General features: G+C 40.2%; 2 protein-coding genes across 3 annotated transcripts in view; both read left to right on the top strand.

Moving 5' to 3' along the window:
* The first annotated feature begins 2,545 nt into the window (after positions 1–2,545).
* On the top strand, positions 2,546–7,552 carry dhx58 (DEXH (Asp-Glu-X-His) box polypeptide 58). Of its 2 annotated transcripts, none has more exons than XM_031312982.2 (12): positions 2,546–2,695; positions 2,917–3,107; positions 3,220–3,424; positions 3,550–3,740; positions 3,851–3,964; positions 4,266–4,398; positions 4,558–4,743; positions 4,858–5,108; positions 5,213–5,524; positions 5,614–5,804; positions 5,912–6,005; positions 6,135–7,549. In XM_031312982.2, exons 2-12 carry the CDS (start codon positions 2,931–2,933, stop codon positions 6,318–6,320), a joined length of 2,040 nt encoding a protein of 679 aa, XP_031168842.1. In that variant the 5' UTR covers positions 2,546–2,695; positions 2,917–2,930; the 3' UTR covers positions 6,321–7,549. The 2 variants fall into 2 exon arrangements, with proteins under 2 accessions (XP_031168842.1, XP_035852904.1); XM_035997011.1 differs by having other exon boundaries at positions 2,599–2,695; positions 2,903–3,107; positions 6,135–7,552.
* A 1,672-nt stretch (positions 7,553–9,224) lies between these two features.
* Positions 9,225–17,073, top strand: part of znf385c (zinc finger protein 385C) — a 151,454-nt gene continuing 143,605 nt past the window's right edge. Inside the window, exon 1 of the mRNA XM_035997012.1 lies at positions 9,225–9,456. The gene's annotated coding sequence lies outside the window, so the exon portion shown is untranslated. The remainder of the gene's footprint in view (positions 9,457–17,073) is intronic.

The raw sequence follows: 17,073 nt of genomic DNA, 5'->3' as shown, positions 1-17,073 counted from the left end.
TAAAGTAACTAAGTATTTACATTAACTAGATGCTACATTTATGTTGGACATTTTGAAACTATACTTAATTTGGGGAAGAAATCACGGAGTAAATTCCTTGCAAATGTGTCCCTTATCTGCCTTTTAGTAAGTAGTTGACTTAGGGCGTTTTCACACATGAAAGTCCGAACCAAGGTCCGGACCAAGGTTCATGTTTTTGTTACATTGTATACATTTGATCCGGTAAGTTTTGGTTTCACACTGCGGTTATGCAAGCGCACTAAAGATCTATACGTGACAAAACTACGTCCTGCCGTCATCACATACGTGAGCTGCGTCTCCAGATACTTATAATTGATTGGTTTGTAGACAGGCTTCCCCGTCCTCTCGTCTCCTCTCTCTGGGTCGGAGTTTTTTCAGCTGACTGCTGCTCTCCCCTACTGCCGCGACTCTTTTTGTTTTGTTGTGATGTTGAGAAGCAAGACACTTGGAACTTTCTGGAGAATTTATTCAGAGACAAACGGAAACCTACACTGTACATTTACTACCACTTAACAAATAAACTGCTGATGTATTCTCTGCTCTGATAGCCGACAGCTGTCTGCTCTGAGCGCATTTACCGTCACTCACTCTCTCATGTAGCCTACACACTAAGCACCAAGCTATTCCTTAAAGGATCTATTCCCCGGTCTTGTAACACAAGGAGAGCCTGCCAGAGCTTCTTGTATTTGGTCCGAAAGTCCAAACCATCCAAAAAATGCTTTCACACTATAAACAAACCGGACCATGGTTTAGTTTGGTCCGGCCCGAGACCACCTCTTTTGGTCGGACCAAAATTTGGTCTTTTGATCCGGACCGTGGTCCGGGGGAGGTTTCACACCTCTAATTTTGGTTCGGATCAAACTGAAAAGTCCGAAAGTCCGGACCAAATGAGGTATGTGTGAAAACTGAAAAGCCCTTAGTAACCACCTTGGATTAAGGCTTAATTGGTACAACTTTGTCCCTTAAACTGTCAGGGAATATTTTGTACCTTTTTAACCCTTGTGTTGACTTCGGGTCACATTGACCCGTTTTCAATTTTTGTTTTATATCAGAAAATATGGGACGTAGAAATAAGCGCTGAAAATGTGTAGAAGAAAAATGTAACAATTTTAAACGTTGGAAAAAGCTAAAACAAACTGAAAAAAAGGCGTCGAAAAGGTTGACGGGAAGACAACACACGGGTTAAAGAGTGGATCAAAAAGTCGTCCTTGCCAAATGAGTGCCTATTATGGTGCATCTGTGTAAAATATTCAGTACAAAAAAAAAGTACTTCTCCTGTACATCTGAGTTCGTAGCAGTAGGCTTTAGGTGTCGTTTTCCTGACGTAACAAAAAAGCAACAGCCAGGGCCCAGTGAGGGTGTATTGTATGCTAAACCTGACATTGTTTGGTGGCCTCTCCCTTTTTAGTTTCAATAAAACCAACTGTAAGCCACACATATAGTTTGAGATAAATATAAGATTATACATGGCTAGACTTATTTCCAGTGTAGTTCAGGCTTCCCTGTCACTGCAAAGTGGAGACCAGCTGTTTCTCCAGAGCCTCCCTCAGTAGGGCCAGTCTGTGGAGTGCAGAAAGATCTTACTTTCGTTTCTCTGCATCTCAGTCTCACAGCTGATCGTAACAGGAAATAAAACCACATAGTACATGTTAAGACATGCTGTCTGCATGTGACTCACGTGAACAGTAAGACTAGCTGGTGACATTGGCATCAGCTAATGGGGATCTTTTTAAATAAATACTGTACACGTACACATGGTGAATTTGTCTATAGGTCCTGTAATTCGACATGAGTAGTGATAACCCCAGAATGTATTATATGTATTGTTTTGAATGTAGTATATTTATCCCACTTTTTCCTAATTATCCTGTTATTTTCACACATATGTTTATATACAGGCAGATTTGTGCCATATGGCCTTGTGCTTATTTTCTATTTATACTTTTCCATTGATCCTGTGATTCTCCTTGTGTAAGGGCCATCATGCCCAGAATGTATACTTAGTATGTATTTCTTCTTCTATAGAGATAGGAATATCTATTATTTTTCTACTATATTATATTTAAATTAAATTTAAATTGGATAAAGTCAATGCTGCATATCTGTACATTTACACAGCTTCACTCAAATTCCAAATGTTTAGCTTGACTTTAAGATTTACTACCCAAGCAACAATGACTTGCAACTTAATTCAAAAAGTTGCAAAAAAAGATCCAGTTATACAAGTTAAAACAGCAACAGGGATTTCCTGCAAGCAACATAGGTTTTGTTTTTGAACAAGTAGGGCCCAGTTAAGGTGCATGCAAAGCTCAGGACGTTTTCAACACCCTCTACAAGAAACCCTCAACTGTAAGCCACTAATAGAGTATATACATAGATATAGACATAGATAAGATATAAATATAGGCTTAGACATGTCTTTATAAAAGGGGTTGTGATAGACCTATCTTATGTCAGTGTAGTTTAGGCTTCCCCTGTCACTGCATAATGGAAGCTATCTGCCGTTCCTCCGGAGCCCCCCTCAGTAGGGCCCTTTGTCTAAGTTCAAAGGGCTTTTACTTTCGTTTTCCTCTCTCCGAGTCACACAGCTGATCAACAGAATTTAAAACCCCAGCACCCACACTGTGTGGTGGTAGTGGACAAGGAGAAGCTGAAAACACCACACAGCCGACTGGTGAGTTGGCTGACTTTTTAACAGCTTTATCATACAATGATTCAACATGCGTGTCTGTCAGAATGCTTGTTTGTTTTCTCTCAGCATCTTTACTCTGATCTAGTCAGCCTTTATGGTGTTAATGATCACAGTTTTGATGTACTGCTGTGATCTAGTGTCCCTTTATTTCTTCATCTTTCTACAATATTATAATTCCATGTAATTCTAGTGTTGTCAAACAGGAGCAAAGAGTAGGATGGCAGACTTTCAACTCCGTGCATACCAGGAGGAAGTGGTTGAAAGGGCTCTTCGGAGAGAGAACGTAATCATTTGGCTGCCGACGGGAGGTGGAAAGACCCGTGCTGCTGTGTATGTGGCCAAAAAACACCTGGAGACCACGCCACGGGCTAAGGTGGTGGTCCTGGTAAACAAGGTACAAATGCACAGGACAGAATCATTATCATAATACTAATAACAAGACGGGATCTTTTTTTACTACCAATGTGGCATAATACAGTGTGTTTTTAATGTATTTTATACTGTAGGTTCACCTTGTAGACCAACATTACAAGAAAGAGTTCATGCCTCACCTGGGTCATGACTACTACCTGGTGGCAGTCAGTGGAGAGAGTGAGGAGAAGGACTTCTTTGGGCGAGTGGTACAGGAAAAAGATGTGGTCATCTGCACAGCACAGATCTTGTACAATGCTCTGACTAACACGGATGAAAACAAACATGTTGAGCTCTCAGGTCAGTGAAAGTGAGCTTATACATCCATGATTATAATGCTGTGATGGCAAGGTCAATTCACGTGTGATTTCTTATTGAGTCACATATAGAGATTGTACACATGATCCATCCATGGTTGCTTACAGATATTACTCTACTGATAATCGATGAGTGTCACCACACCCACAAGGACTCAGTCTACAACCAGGTGATGACGTGCTACGTGGAGAAAAAGTTGAAAGGAGAACAACCATTGCCACAGATCCTCGGTCTCACTGCATCACCGGGGACGGGGGGCGGGAGGACCCTGGAAAAGGCTGTGGGGCATGTACTGCAGGTCAGAGTTTACTTATTCCCTCTGGGGTTTTACTGAATTTGTCACTAAAATGAGCTGGTTTGTCGGATCTCCCACAAGTCGTTTCCTCATCATATTTATCTCTCTCTCAGATTTGTTCCAATCTGGACTCAGCCATAGTTTCAACAAAAAACTATGTCTCCGAGCTGAAAGAGAAAGTACCCAGACCACTCAAGAGTTTTGACATTGTGGAGAAAAGGCTTCAGGTTAGCAAAAAAAAATCTCACCTTTAAAAATATAAAAACCAATATTTGTAGAATTTTGAAGAATTTCCAAATAAAAACAGATGCTGTGGTAGACAGTAATGCATCCCGGTAATTACTGTTAAACCCCAACTGACCTGACCTGGGGACATTGAGATAAATGGGCTGAAAGCAAGCAATGTAACCTGCATTGATTTTGATAAAATCTTTAACAAAAAAACTTTAAAAACTATTTGAAAGATGTTATAATCACATTAAAAGTCTACATATAGTCATACAATCACAAAAAAAAATATTCTTTTAGGATCCATTCGGGGATCATCTAAAGAGCATGATGCAGATGATCCATGAGTACATGGACCTTCCTCCAGACGTCAGACTGAGAGAGTGTGGCACACAAGAGTATGAGGCCGATGTGGTGGTACTAGAGCAGCGTGGTAAGAACCCATTTTATTTTTTGATCCTGTAATGGCATGTAGTGTTCACTTGTGATGGCTAGGAGAACACATTTGAGGCAAATTAAATGTAAATCAAATGTCTAGAGAAAGCAATGCTTCTGTTGATCTACGTACATAATTTGTGTATATTTGGATCAGGAGTAAGACAGGACAACAGACTGCTAGCACAATGTGCACTCCACCTCAGACAGTACAATGATGCCCTGCTCATCAATGACACCCTGCGAATGATGGATGCTTATCGCTCCCTAGAGGAGTTCTACATCAACAAGTTCCCCACAGCAATTGATGGAACAGACTTCTTCCTGGTGGGACTTTTCCAAGGTAGGAATCCAAAATGTTAAGTTACTTGTCTATTTGTATGCACATGATTTGTTTATTTATGTTAAGCTTAAAATTCCCCACCATGCAAGCAACAATTAATATCTTTTTACACAGAGAATCAGGTGGAGCTGCAGAAACTGGCAAGAGATTCTCGCTATGAGAACCCGAAGATGGGCAAACTTGAGAACACTCTGCTACAACAGTTTAGTCCAAATGTGAAATCAAAGGGGATCCTCTTCAGCAAAACCCGTAAAAGCATCCACTGCCTAAAGGACTGGGTCCTCAACAATAAAGCCTTACAGGAAGCTGGCATCAAGGCAGACTTCCTCACTGGGTCTGGCAATGGTAGCACTTACATGACGCAGGTGTGTTTATATACAATCAATGAGCTTAAAATCATCCCAATTAAGAGTAACAACTTATCTGTAGATACGTTTCTGTTTTGTATGACCTTACCTTTTTCTTGCAGAATGAGCAGGCGGACACAATCCGCAATTTCCGCCAAGGTACTCTCAACCTCCTGATCTCCACCAGTGTGGCTGAAGAAGGCCTTGACATCCCTGAATGCAACCTGGTGGTACGCTATGGGCTGCTTACAAATGAGATTGCCCAGCAGCAGGCCAGCGGACGTGCCCGAGCGAAAGACAGCAAGTATTCAGTGGTCGCCCAGAAAGGGGGGCGGGAAGTGCAGAGGGAGCTCACCAATGAATATCTGGAAGAGCTGACAGGAAAAGCCATTGCTAAGGTCCAGGAAATGAGCCTCGGAGAGTTTCGCAAAAAGGTGAGAAGGGTGCGGCACTCTGTCCATCTTCATCCTACTCTCACTGCTCTCTGTTTCTCCCATCACCTTTTGTCTTTCTTTGTCTCCAGATAACTGAGCTACAAACGGAGGCAGTTATTTGCAGGAAAATTGCAGAGAGCTGCAAAGCAGAGAAAAAGAGTCGCAACACTGCTGCTAGTGTCCAGCTCTTGTGTCGAAACTGTTTCAAGTCTGTGGCCTCTGGCAGTGACATTAAACTTCTTGACAATCAGCACTTTGTCAACGTCAATCCTGACTTTAAGTGAGTTGAACTCTTTGTCATATAAGAGTAAACGCAAAAGTATATTAAGGCTCAAGTCTTTACAAAAGGTCTTTACCGGCCTAATCGTGGCTTATGTTTGCTCTCAGGAGACACTACAAAGTCGGTGTGCAGGTGGTGCTAGAAAGGAGCTTTGAGGACTGGGAGCCCGGGTGTACAATCAGTTGCAGCAACTGCAACAAGGTACAGTGGGCCGTCTGCCAAATATAATTTAAAAAAATACTCTGACCTGCTCAAGGCAGCTCATCAACAGAGCTGATGTTGGTGCTCATGTTGGGGCGTGAGTTTTATTCTTTTTTTTTTAATTCACAGGACTGGGGATATGAGATGAAGTACAAGGAGGTTGCCCTGCTGCCCAATCTTAAGATTAAGAACTTGGCCCTGGAAACTCCTCAAGGCAGGACGACTGTAAAGAAGTGGAAGGATGTCCCTTTCACTGTTGAGGACTTCAGCTTTACAGAATACTGCGAAGACAACTTCCCCAACCTCTTCGATTGAGACGCAAACAAGAGAGCTCTGTGTGAGGTTTCCCCCAACTTCACATGTATATTTGTATCTGTTTTTCCATTTCAGTCTTTTGGTGATTAGATTATCTGTGCTCATTTAAAGTGAACATCATTGTATTGTTAAAGGTGTTTAAATAGGAACACAAGGTTTTAAACGATTAATTCCTTATATGCTTGCATTAATTTGTGCTTCCGGGCCAGTGAGGCAGCAGTGTGCTAAAACCCCTTACACATCGATCATGCTTGAAATTAGCATGACCGCTTTGTTTATAAGGTCCTAACTCCCTTTGCATGTGTTTGTGTGCATTTCCTGTGCTTCTTCTCAAGTCAAGCACAGAAACAAGGCATACAATGAACTCTGCTGGTTCATTTTAACCTTAACCACCATGAACATTTGACATGTCATCATGAAGATGATTTCTCATGAACTCTCTTTTAGCTATTTTAAAACGTTTTTAATTGGCAACTAAATTTCCGCAGTAGTATGTACATACTACTGTGTCTGCAGTATGCCGTTATTGTGGAAGTATCTCAAATAATGTATGTAATTATTTAAGCATTTTAAAGGATATGGCCACTTTTATTTTGGTTTATTTTATTTTGTTGCTGTATACTATCTTATGACAAATAATTATGGCCAATATAAATAAACAAACTAAATGGAAATACAATTTAAATAAAAACTTCTTTTGAAAATGCCTAACAGAGCTTTTGTAATTGTATTTGCATTTTTTAACCACTAGGTGTCAGTGCGGGTTAGCCAATCAAGTCAGACACAATTTCTCTATCTCAGACTTGCTGTAATAATAAGGTTGAGGAAGAGAAATGTGTAACTCTCTTTTCACACTCACCAAACTTAGCTGATTTACCCTTGAGCAAGGCACGGTGTCCCCAAACTACTTTACTACTTCGCCAGTACAAGATGGTTGGTTACAGCCTACAGATGTCTGTACGTGACATCTGAAAAAGAAAAATTGTAGGCCTATTCAGTTGACAGTAAAGGGAACACAGCATTTTCATGCATTAGTTCTTGTTTTTTATCTATCTATTATTTTATGAAACAGTTTATGTATGTTTAGGTAGAAGCATTGTATGTGCTGAAAAAGATCCTTGAAACCACAATGTCTGCAAGAGCCTTTTAAAATGTTATGTGAAATATTTTCACTGCTGCAGCTCACTATGCTGCTTCTGCATCATTGGATCAATAAAGGGTTATGTATTTCAGCTTGGATCATTTAACATCATCTACACAGTCTACATAGAGGTACAGATGTATTAGACTTGCAAATGATCATTTAACACACTGGCTTCAAAGATACATTTTATTGCATAACAATTTAAGTTTCTCAGAATCTTCACAGCTTGATTTTAGCAATCCCCCAAAAGACAGAATTAGCCAGCTAATCGCAGTAAACTGTCTCTGCTGAAACTATTTAGAGCTTCATTTTGCTGCAGTGTTTACATACATGAATCAAGCTTGCTATACAGCAAAACAGCTTTAGCTATAATGAGCTGTTTCCAAAACAAACCCAGATTATGAAATTAAAGCAACTGGCCAGGAAACCATTAATTCCAGGCTGGCAGCTGTATTGGGTAGATTTACTTTTGACCCACATCCCATCTTTATGTGTATCTCTCGGCAAGAAATGATTAGGTCACCCTCACTGTGTCACATGAGCCGTAATCCTTTCAAATCTGGCAGAGCTGGAGTCAGTAGTGCTGTCATGGACGTAATCACACTAAAACAGGCTCTGTTCCAGTGTCATGCCGGATTCAGATTCAGGCAGGCGGAGAGGAGTCGTACAGTGTATGATTTACTCTGATCAGACTCAGGCTCTATAATCAACACTGATTACTTCCTTTTACTTCACAGCTCAACACCCCATGCATCTTAATTGCAATTAGCTCTCTTCTGAAATTAAAGCAGCTTGGAGTAGTTGAGCAAAGGATGATAACATGGCACGTGCGCGTGCGTGTGTGTAAATTTAGGTGATGCTACTCACATTTAGGGTTCTTGTCATTGGTATCTAGGACATACACATCTGTCTGTCTGTACATATCCCATTTAATATGTAGGCCTGCCATATGAGTCTGTTTCTAAATTCCTAGGTTTGGTGAGGGGAAGCACGTCTTACAGCTTGAGACTGGCGTAATTTAGGATTTTATTCATCTACGGATACAATGTCTGAAAATTACAATATACGAGGCAACTTACACAATTTGCTAAATCGTAACATGGCTTTGTCCAATTCCTAGTTCATTTAAAGTGTGAAAGCAAGATGGAGCTTTTCTTCATGTTTTAATAGAAGCAATAGAGATTCCCTAATTCCTACCTTTTGGGGCATGTTTAAACAAAAGTAGAGCTATGGAAACTCAGACGTGTTGGTGCTAAAACGGTTAATCAGAGCTGAAATGATTAGTCAAATAATTAACTAGTTGATAAACAGAAAATAACTATTTTGATAAAGGATTGTCATTTTTCAAGCAAAACTTCCAAAACCTTGCTTGTTCCAGCTTCTTCAATGAGTACTTGGTACTTTTGTCATATACTATGAGTAAATTGAATATCTTTGGGTTTTAGAATGTTGATTGAACATAACAAGCAATCTGAATGTCACCTTGTGAATATATGATTTTCATTAGCATTATTTTCTAACATTTTATTATTAAGTGATTATCTAGTAATCGGGAAAATAATCAGCAGATTTGTTGATAATGAAAATAATAAGTAAAATACCTTTTTTACTTAAATGTTATTTCTTTTTTCAGGTAAAGTTCGATTTTAAATTATTTCATCACAAACAGGAAAGCTCCAATATGAATCCGGGTGTCGCCTTTAATGTGTGACTGACAGGTCATTAGCCTAATTAGCTACGTGTTGGCTAATGGAGACTAGGCCTGACCTGAGGACCTGTGTGTGTAGGGTTGATATTTTATCAAATCTATGGCTCAACTATGCAAGAAAGACAGCAGAGACCTATAAACCAGAAACTTATCCAGTTGGCTGGATTTTTCACAACAGAACAGGATATATCCAGTGGGAATTTAAACTTAACATTTCAAACCGAGCTTTAGTTCATGATGCGGCGCCGCGTGACAAAGCCATTGTGGACGTTTGGTAGCACCAGGTGAGTATTTCAAAATGAACTGCGAATTGGCAGCTTAGCTACACGTTTTGCTTTTATAGCTGTAGGGTTACTTGTCTTCCTTAATATTTTAAATCCTCAAATACACACACGTAAGAGAGAAACATAGACCTACTGACGTGTTTTTTTTCCCATTCCTGGCGCGTGTTGAATCAGTGACCCATTAGCAGTGGTCAGTCAGGGTCTACCAGGTGTGTTAATGACACACAGTCTATGGTTAATGACACACCTGGATAATGTCTGTCACACTGAGGTTTCCTGTTGGATTGAACATGGTGAAGCGCTTTGTAGTGTTGTTTTGATTTCAGATTGTTAAACGCTCATAGCCTACTCATCTGCCTCTGCCTAAAACATAAAGTTTCTCAGGCCAGTGAATAATCCACCAAAAAAAGTAAATTCTGTGCATAAAATTAGTATGGTGAGACAACATTTATAGGAGTGGACTACAAAGCCCATCACTAGGTCAATTTACTGGCTGCAGACAGAAGTCACACCTGTTAGGCCAGTGTCACACAGCAACACACTCATATTTCTAACAGTTTTTAACACACATAACATTTGCTTCCTGATTGTGTAGTCGACACACTTGTCAGGGATTGTCTTTGGTGCTGATGATGAATCAATTAATTTTCAAGGTGACCCAGATGGTGCAATATATTTTATTCAAACTATAAAGATCTGAGCTAATTCTGCAGAGTCAACTGGAAGTTATTACAGTGTTTCTGAGTCCAGGACACAGAAAGAGACAATGACTGACAGACACAAATATATCATGCAGTACAGTGAGCCGGTCCGTAGATTTCCTCTGGGACTGGTCTGCTTGTCAGCCAGCTGCTTGTGTTGTCTGAGAGCTTGCTGTGTTGCTTGTCGGCCCTCTTGTCGAGGCGATAGGACTTCACAGTCTCTATTCTCATGGCGACAGCCGTGGATCGTGTTACTTTTAGTGACAAGATAGGTGATGACATTTACATTGTCCTGTATGTTGTTATGTCATCTGTGCCTTATTTGTAGTTCAAAGTGGTCATCAAACTGCCGCCCAGCCTGTGTGGTTTGGAGGGAGGGTGGGTATCTTTGACGTCTGTTTTGTAATGTTATTTGTCCTCTTTTGGGGCAGTTGTGTCTTGGCTACCATCAAAAAGCTACCACATTAATTCAAGATGCAAAGTATTTTAGATTTTACACACAACATTCCTTTCTATATTTTAATTTCATGGTGCGTTCCTTTTTATCGCCCAGATGCTTGAAAACATGTTTGTGTGTATTTTTAGGGCAACATGAAAGCAATTATAGTACGCAAAGGGTATATCTTTGTAATCGCACGTTTCCTTTGATTGAGGATGTCCCTCTCTGAAGTGGACTGGATCTTTGGTGTTGGTGCCGGGGCGAGAGTTACCCCAGCCTATTTCATGCTTTATTATAGAGCAGACAAAAGAGGCGCTGGTCTTTGCTGTCTGCCACTTTATGGCTGGGCTTTAGTCTGCTCCTCACTATCTTGTCCCTTTCTTCCTTTTGACAGAACTCCCTGCTAGATTATTAGAGTCTAAACTCAAGGGTGAACTCCCAATAAGTTCTATAAGGATCTTTGACTCCCCTGGACATTATTCAGCTGTTTCACTGGCAAACAAATTCACTGTTAAAACCCAAAACAAGTGTTTATTCCATAAAACATTATGACATAGCAGCAGTATAAATATATAAGCGCTCGCATCAAAATGCCTGGGAGAAGTAGACACTGTTGACAGTTATGTTCTTTAGTATCATAGTGCTTCAGTTATTTATTGTGTGTGTGTGTGTGTGTGTGTGTGTGTGTGTGTGTGTGTGTGTGTGTGTGCGCGCGTGTAGGTTGGTTTGGTTTGGACTAAAATAAATGTCTTTCTGTCTCTGCCATTGACTGCAGTTTGTGTCACTCTAATCCCTGTTATTAATCCATGTTGAGTCATTCAGGCTGGTGGGGATTATTGTGGACTTGTATGACAGCTCACAGTTTTTTATTTACCCTTCTCTACGCTGACCACTGGAGGATGATGATTGAGTGTGGCCTTGTTTGCATGTATGTGTGACAGATGTGAGGTTAACAGAATGAATTCAAATCAACTGAAAAGTCTTTTACTTTGACCAAGAGAAAGTGGTGGTGGTGGTGGTGAACAAAACAACTGTAATAATAAATTGACCAAAACAAATGTAATATTGAGCAGAAACAATCAGGTGATCGACAGATATTAATAAATCATTATTTAATCAACTATGCTGAAACATATCTTTGGGCAGTAATTTCAAGTCATTGCCTTGGGCTCTGGGGAATTGTGACTATTTTCTGACAATGATTAGCCTAACTGATTTAATCAAGAAAATAGTTGGCAGTTTAAACAATAATAAAACTTTGTGAGTAATTGATATACAAACAGTCATTTTTGGGGAGAAGTATTCCTTTAAGTAATTTATCAAGTTAATCATGTTTTGTATCTATTGTGAATTGAATATAGTGTATTTTGAGTTTATATTGTTGGACAAAAAATAATAATTTAGAAGACCTTACTTCTAAAAACATGTGATGGTTTACTATTTTCTGTTCACTATTTTACTTTTTACAGACTACATGATTAATTGGAAGATTACTTGTTAGATTAACCAGTAACAGAAATAATTGTTAGCTGCAGACAAGACACTGTATCCAAACCATGTTCGCTTGCTGTAACTGTGGATTAGTGCATACGATGTAAATGTGTATATAGTTGTTTGTCGAGAAAGGCAGTGTGTGACAGCTGGGAGAGTCCTTATTCTCAAGGCAAGGCCAGGGGAGCTTTTCATTTGCTGAAACAATTGCACACGCAAGAGGAACCCAAAAGCATTTGACTAATACAGGCTATCCCCGAGGTCGGTGCTGAGGGTATCGATTATGCCATGAAAACCTCACTAGTATGAAGCACTTAAGGTTTAGACATGCAAAGTCTGTTATTTCCAGTACCAAATTTAGAAATTAAAAGAATGAGTAAACTTTAAAACATGACTACAGCAGCCTTAAAAGTCTTTCAAAAAATGATGCAGCTGACCGAGAGAAATTATGAAAATACAAGGGGGGCACTAAAAGGAAAAAATTGTTGATTATAGAAGGGAGAATAAGGAGAGCTATGAATACCTTCATAGAGGGTAGAAAGTGGGAGGTTAAATTAGAGAGGAGGAACAGCAGCATATGTCCGGAAGGGGGAACACGTCTGTGCAAAAGTGAAGCCGTTCATCATCCGTAACCTTGCCAGGACACAAGACCGACTCCCAGAGTTGGAAGAACCCGTTGATAAACACTGTTACAATCACCAAGCAGCACAGTCAAACCTAGAAAAAGCCTAGTTTCTGTGTTCCAGTTGGAGCCAGAGGTAAGTAGAGGGCTCATATAGCATAAAAAGATTTCTGCAGATTTATGAGGCTCTGACACAGTGAGGTATTGATCCCCTTTCCCCATCTGAGCCAGTCAAAGGAGAATGGAGGCTACTGCTAACCTGTTATGGTACTTACATTTTATATTTTGGGTGTATAGGTTGTTGTGTTCATTTCCCGAGTGACTTACTGTAACTGGAGAATAAGAGCTTACCAGAATTACTGTTAGAAAGGGCAGCAACACTGGGCCAAGTCAGAAAATGAATACAAAATACTGGAGGTGTTCGCAGCAGTGTCTGTAGATTATTCTGAATAACCGGACATTGCATCTGGAAAGATATATCTCTGTTTTTAAAGTGTCATTTTCAGTCAATTAAGCAACCCAAACAAAATTTATTTCACCCTTTATTGTATCTGGGTGGCAACATTCAGGTGGCTCATTTACAGACATTACTGGGTGTGAGTGTAAAATGGTTGTTTTAAATTTTGGTTCATGTGATAAGAGTTAGCTAAAGGCTAAACCCCTCCCCAGATAGCGGTTGTCCAATCATAGCGTAGCAGCCGTAACAAGGTACAGCAGGCCTGCGGCGCTTTGGATTTCTTCACATACATGGCATCTAAAGGATTTGGAGGCTAGTGTTTTTTGTAAAGTATTTCCAAAATCAAAAACACAAGATCAAAAGTGTAAGAAATGGATTAAACAGTGTTTATCTGCTCCAACTTAAGATGCAAACGTTAGCATGTCCAGTTAACTATCTTACTGCAGCAACCTAACCATGCATAACATCCAAGGCCAAGGAGCATTTCATTAGCTTACTCGACACCCCGACAGTTCCTCCGCAGTGTAGGGGGTGAGGATTGTACTGAGGCCACGTCCACACGTACCAAAACAATCTTTTTTTTCCACGTCTTCCCTGGCATCGTGTCAAGAATATTTGCGTCCAAACAGATCCATTTGTAAATGACTCAACACGCTACTTCATATTCCAGGCCTATAGATGGCGCTGTTTCTGCTACAGAAATTCACCAAAAACAGAGAAGATGAGGCAGAGCATGCGCATAAAGCTTGCGCGGTGTATACAAACAGACAGTAGAAGAAGAAACCAAACACAAGAAGAAGACGACGAAAATGGCTCAATATCTTCTCCAGCAGGAACACAAGCATGTAGTCCGCCGTTGTTGTTGTTGTTGTTGTTGTTGTTATGAGACGTCGTCGCGGGATAAGTGGTCGAAGGCTAGAGATCGAGGCGTATCAATGACAACATCGATACGCAGGTATGCGGCTTCGCCGTCCAAACGAAGCCGCAAGGGCGGCGTTTTAGAATTTTTTTCACCCTGGGACCAGGTCTTCAGGCAGTGTGTTTACAGGATTCGTTTGCACGATCGGCCAAAACGATGCAAAACGTGTGTTTACACCAAAAAGCGTTTCCGTGTGGATGGCCCCTAAGAAGCAGGATTTGGGGTTAGCGAGGTAACTTCAGGTTTAACACTGGGTTTACAGGGTTATGATGGTGTTTCACTTCTTGCTGGGGGAAGGGTACATTGCCGGTATAGCTTGTTATACTTGTTGTACTTACTATATTTTTTATTTTCTCCAAGTCTGTTTCACACCTCTGGGGTTGCAGCGGAAAGAATAAGGGTTATATATAAGGATAACGTTCGCTTCTCTGTATTGCTCTATTGGATTTGGACAAGTTTACACTCTGGCAACCCCAGCCAAACTCGTAATGTGCCATAGTGTTATGTTTATATACACTAGTTAATCCTCATCCTAAAAGACATTTTCTCAACGAGAAGGGCCCTTTACAGGAGTTAGCTGGAAAAATGTAAAAGTCAGCCAGGGACAGTTTTAACATTAGCTCAATATTCTAGTAAGCTAACGTAGAAATTGTAAAATATGCTAGCCATAGTTTTTCAATTTAGCCAGCAAAATATTTTATAAATTTTATTAATATTATAAGTGAAATTTTAAACCAATTGTTTCAAAAATTTCTATCATGGTCATCATCACCAACAACAAAAACAACAGCAGCAAAATAACAAATGGAGCCATCGATCAAACTCTGAAAGCTGCAGGTCATGGACTGCAGCTTTGCCTAATAGAGGCACTACATTAACGGGTGGTGAGTTTTGACAGATCCAATTAGAATGAGCTCCATGCCTCTGCCACTGCCCTGCCCTCCGAGCTACCCTCACACAAGCAACGATATGGTAGCATGGCATCCACGCTGCTCCTGCTCATCCACAGTCTCACTAGTCTCTTTGCTCTTCCTTTGGTGCATCATGAATAGATACAATAGCATTTAGCAACATTGTTCAAGCCTTCATCTTTGTTTATGTTGTTTTTCTTGGCTTTGGATATTCTCATGAAACTAATCATACACTGAATATACAGAACATTACTCAAAAAGCATGTTTCCACGCTGAATATTTTTCATGCTGCCACCACCACCCCCCCCCACCCCCCTTTTCCGCATCCCTCAAAATATCTATTCCTGTCTTTGGTAAAGCTGCTTTTCTCTCGTTTATCCACAAATGTCCAAATGATAGGTTTTGTGTCTAAGGAGGAAAGGGAGTCATGCTTCACAAGATGGAGCACAGCAAAACATCTGACTCCTGCCAAGAAAGGGAAACAAAGCAGGCTAATTTTTTGCAAAAAATCTATTCTTTTGTCCTCATCAGAGGCCTGCTTTCTTTGTGTACCCCTCACTCTCCCTCCAGCCGCAGTCCTCCCTCTCAATTATTCCTGAGAAACAACGTACTTGTCCATCTTTTCCGTTTCAATAGCTAATGGTCTATCTATCTCCCTCTGCCCAACAGTCAAGCCAATTAATTCAATCAAGCTGTTGAAAATCATTTTCAGTCTCAGCGGGAGTGCACTGCCAGACTGACAGCCATATCCATTGTTAAGAGAGGAACAACACTGAGTAAACCAAGGTAAATTAGCCTGAATGGATGTAGAAGTAATTTTATATCTGGACCATTCAATTATGTTTCATGTGCATCATTTCCCTGTTATTTCTTCTCTATCACATGTCTGTGTGCACACGTATGTGTCACATTCAGCGCAAAACCCGTGGTTAGGCTGTGGCGTGAATCAATATGTCTTGTCAGTGTGAGGAAAATATACAAGACCATGAGAAATGATATTTTCAGACTATAGCGTCTTGACACTTGTGATGTGATATGTGTAGAGGGCAATTTGTCAATTTTTTTTAAGGTGTCATACCATACCTGTATACATCACATTTAGTTGCCTGAAGAAATGGACCAATCCCTTTAAAACTGCTTTCCACTCTTCAGTCTCAAGCCTTTCTTTTACTTTTTCAAAAGGAAATCTCAAAGTAAATATAACCTCTGTCGCAAATGCAATGGATTATGAGTTGTCGAAATACTGTTGAACAATAATTGTGTATGAATTGTAATGTATTGTGATTATTCTTTCTTTCTTTCTTTGCTGATGTAAGCTATTAAACCCATCATGCAGGCCTTTGATGTAGCTCTCCATTGTCTTGCAGAGCTGCAGGAAATTGAAAGGGAAAATCAGGGGAGTGTTGTTGAAGGGGAGAAGAGGTGGAGGACGGGAGTGATGCGCAGCACGACGGGGTTTTCTGGGACATGACACACGGAAATGAACAAGCCTTGAATGACCTGCGGGAGCTTGCTTTTTTTTTTTTTGTTGCTTAACAGACTTTCAAAGCCCATGCTTCCTCTCACCACTGCATCTAAAGCTCTTCTATTCTAATTTAGAGAAAACCTTTAAAAAATAACACAAAACACACTCGCTCAGCTGTAAAAGAGCATTTGTCCCTCCAGTGTTAAGAATAAAGTATTAATGGAAGCAAAATTTGATTTAAATCTGTCTGTGACTTGAAGAAGGGTGAAAAGCTTCCTTTCTCTGCCATTCTCCTCAACACTGTAAGTGCTTTCTCCGTGTCTGTCAATGAGCACATGCTTTCACATTTTTCTTCCTGTGCTGATAAATTATGATGACAGTACGGAAAAGCTGTTTCAGGATGGGGAGTACAAAGTGGTTTTAGGCTAGGTTAATAAGTCCATTTCTGCTCTTTTGTGAGTCCTGAAAAGTGGAACTAGCATTTTATTTCAACGTGGCTGTTGCATATTTTTGTGAATAAATTTGAATATTTTCAACCATGTTCCATGACGTGATTAATAGAAGTTTAGTTGTCCATCAGAGGCTGTAAATACTAAGGACTCCTCTTGTTG

This window comes from Sander lucioperca, chromosome 21 (assembly GCF_008315115.2).
Source record: "Sander lucioperca isolate FBNREF2018 chromosome 21, SLUC_FBN_1.2, whole genome shotgun sequence".
NCBI classification, from domain to species: domain Eukaryota; kingdom Metazoa; phylum Chordata; class Actinopteri; order Perciformes; family Percidae; genus Sander; species Sander lucioperca.
This window is presented reverse-complemented; position numbering and strand designations above follow the sequence as displayed.

Coding starts and splice junctions, on each gene's coding strand:
- dhx58 (XM_035997011.1), top strand. CDS start 2,931: ATGGCAGACTTTCAACTCCGTGCATACCAGGAGGAAGTGGTTGAAAGG. Junction 3,108..3,219: donor TGGTGGTCCTGGTAAACAAG/GTACAAATGCAC, acceptor TTTATACTGTAG/GTTCACCTTGTAGACCAACA. Junction 4,744..4,857: donor CCTGGTGGGACTTTTCCAAG/GTAGGAATCCAA, acceptor CTTTTTACACAG/AGAATCAGGTGGAGCTGCAG.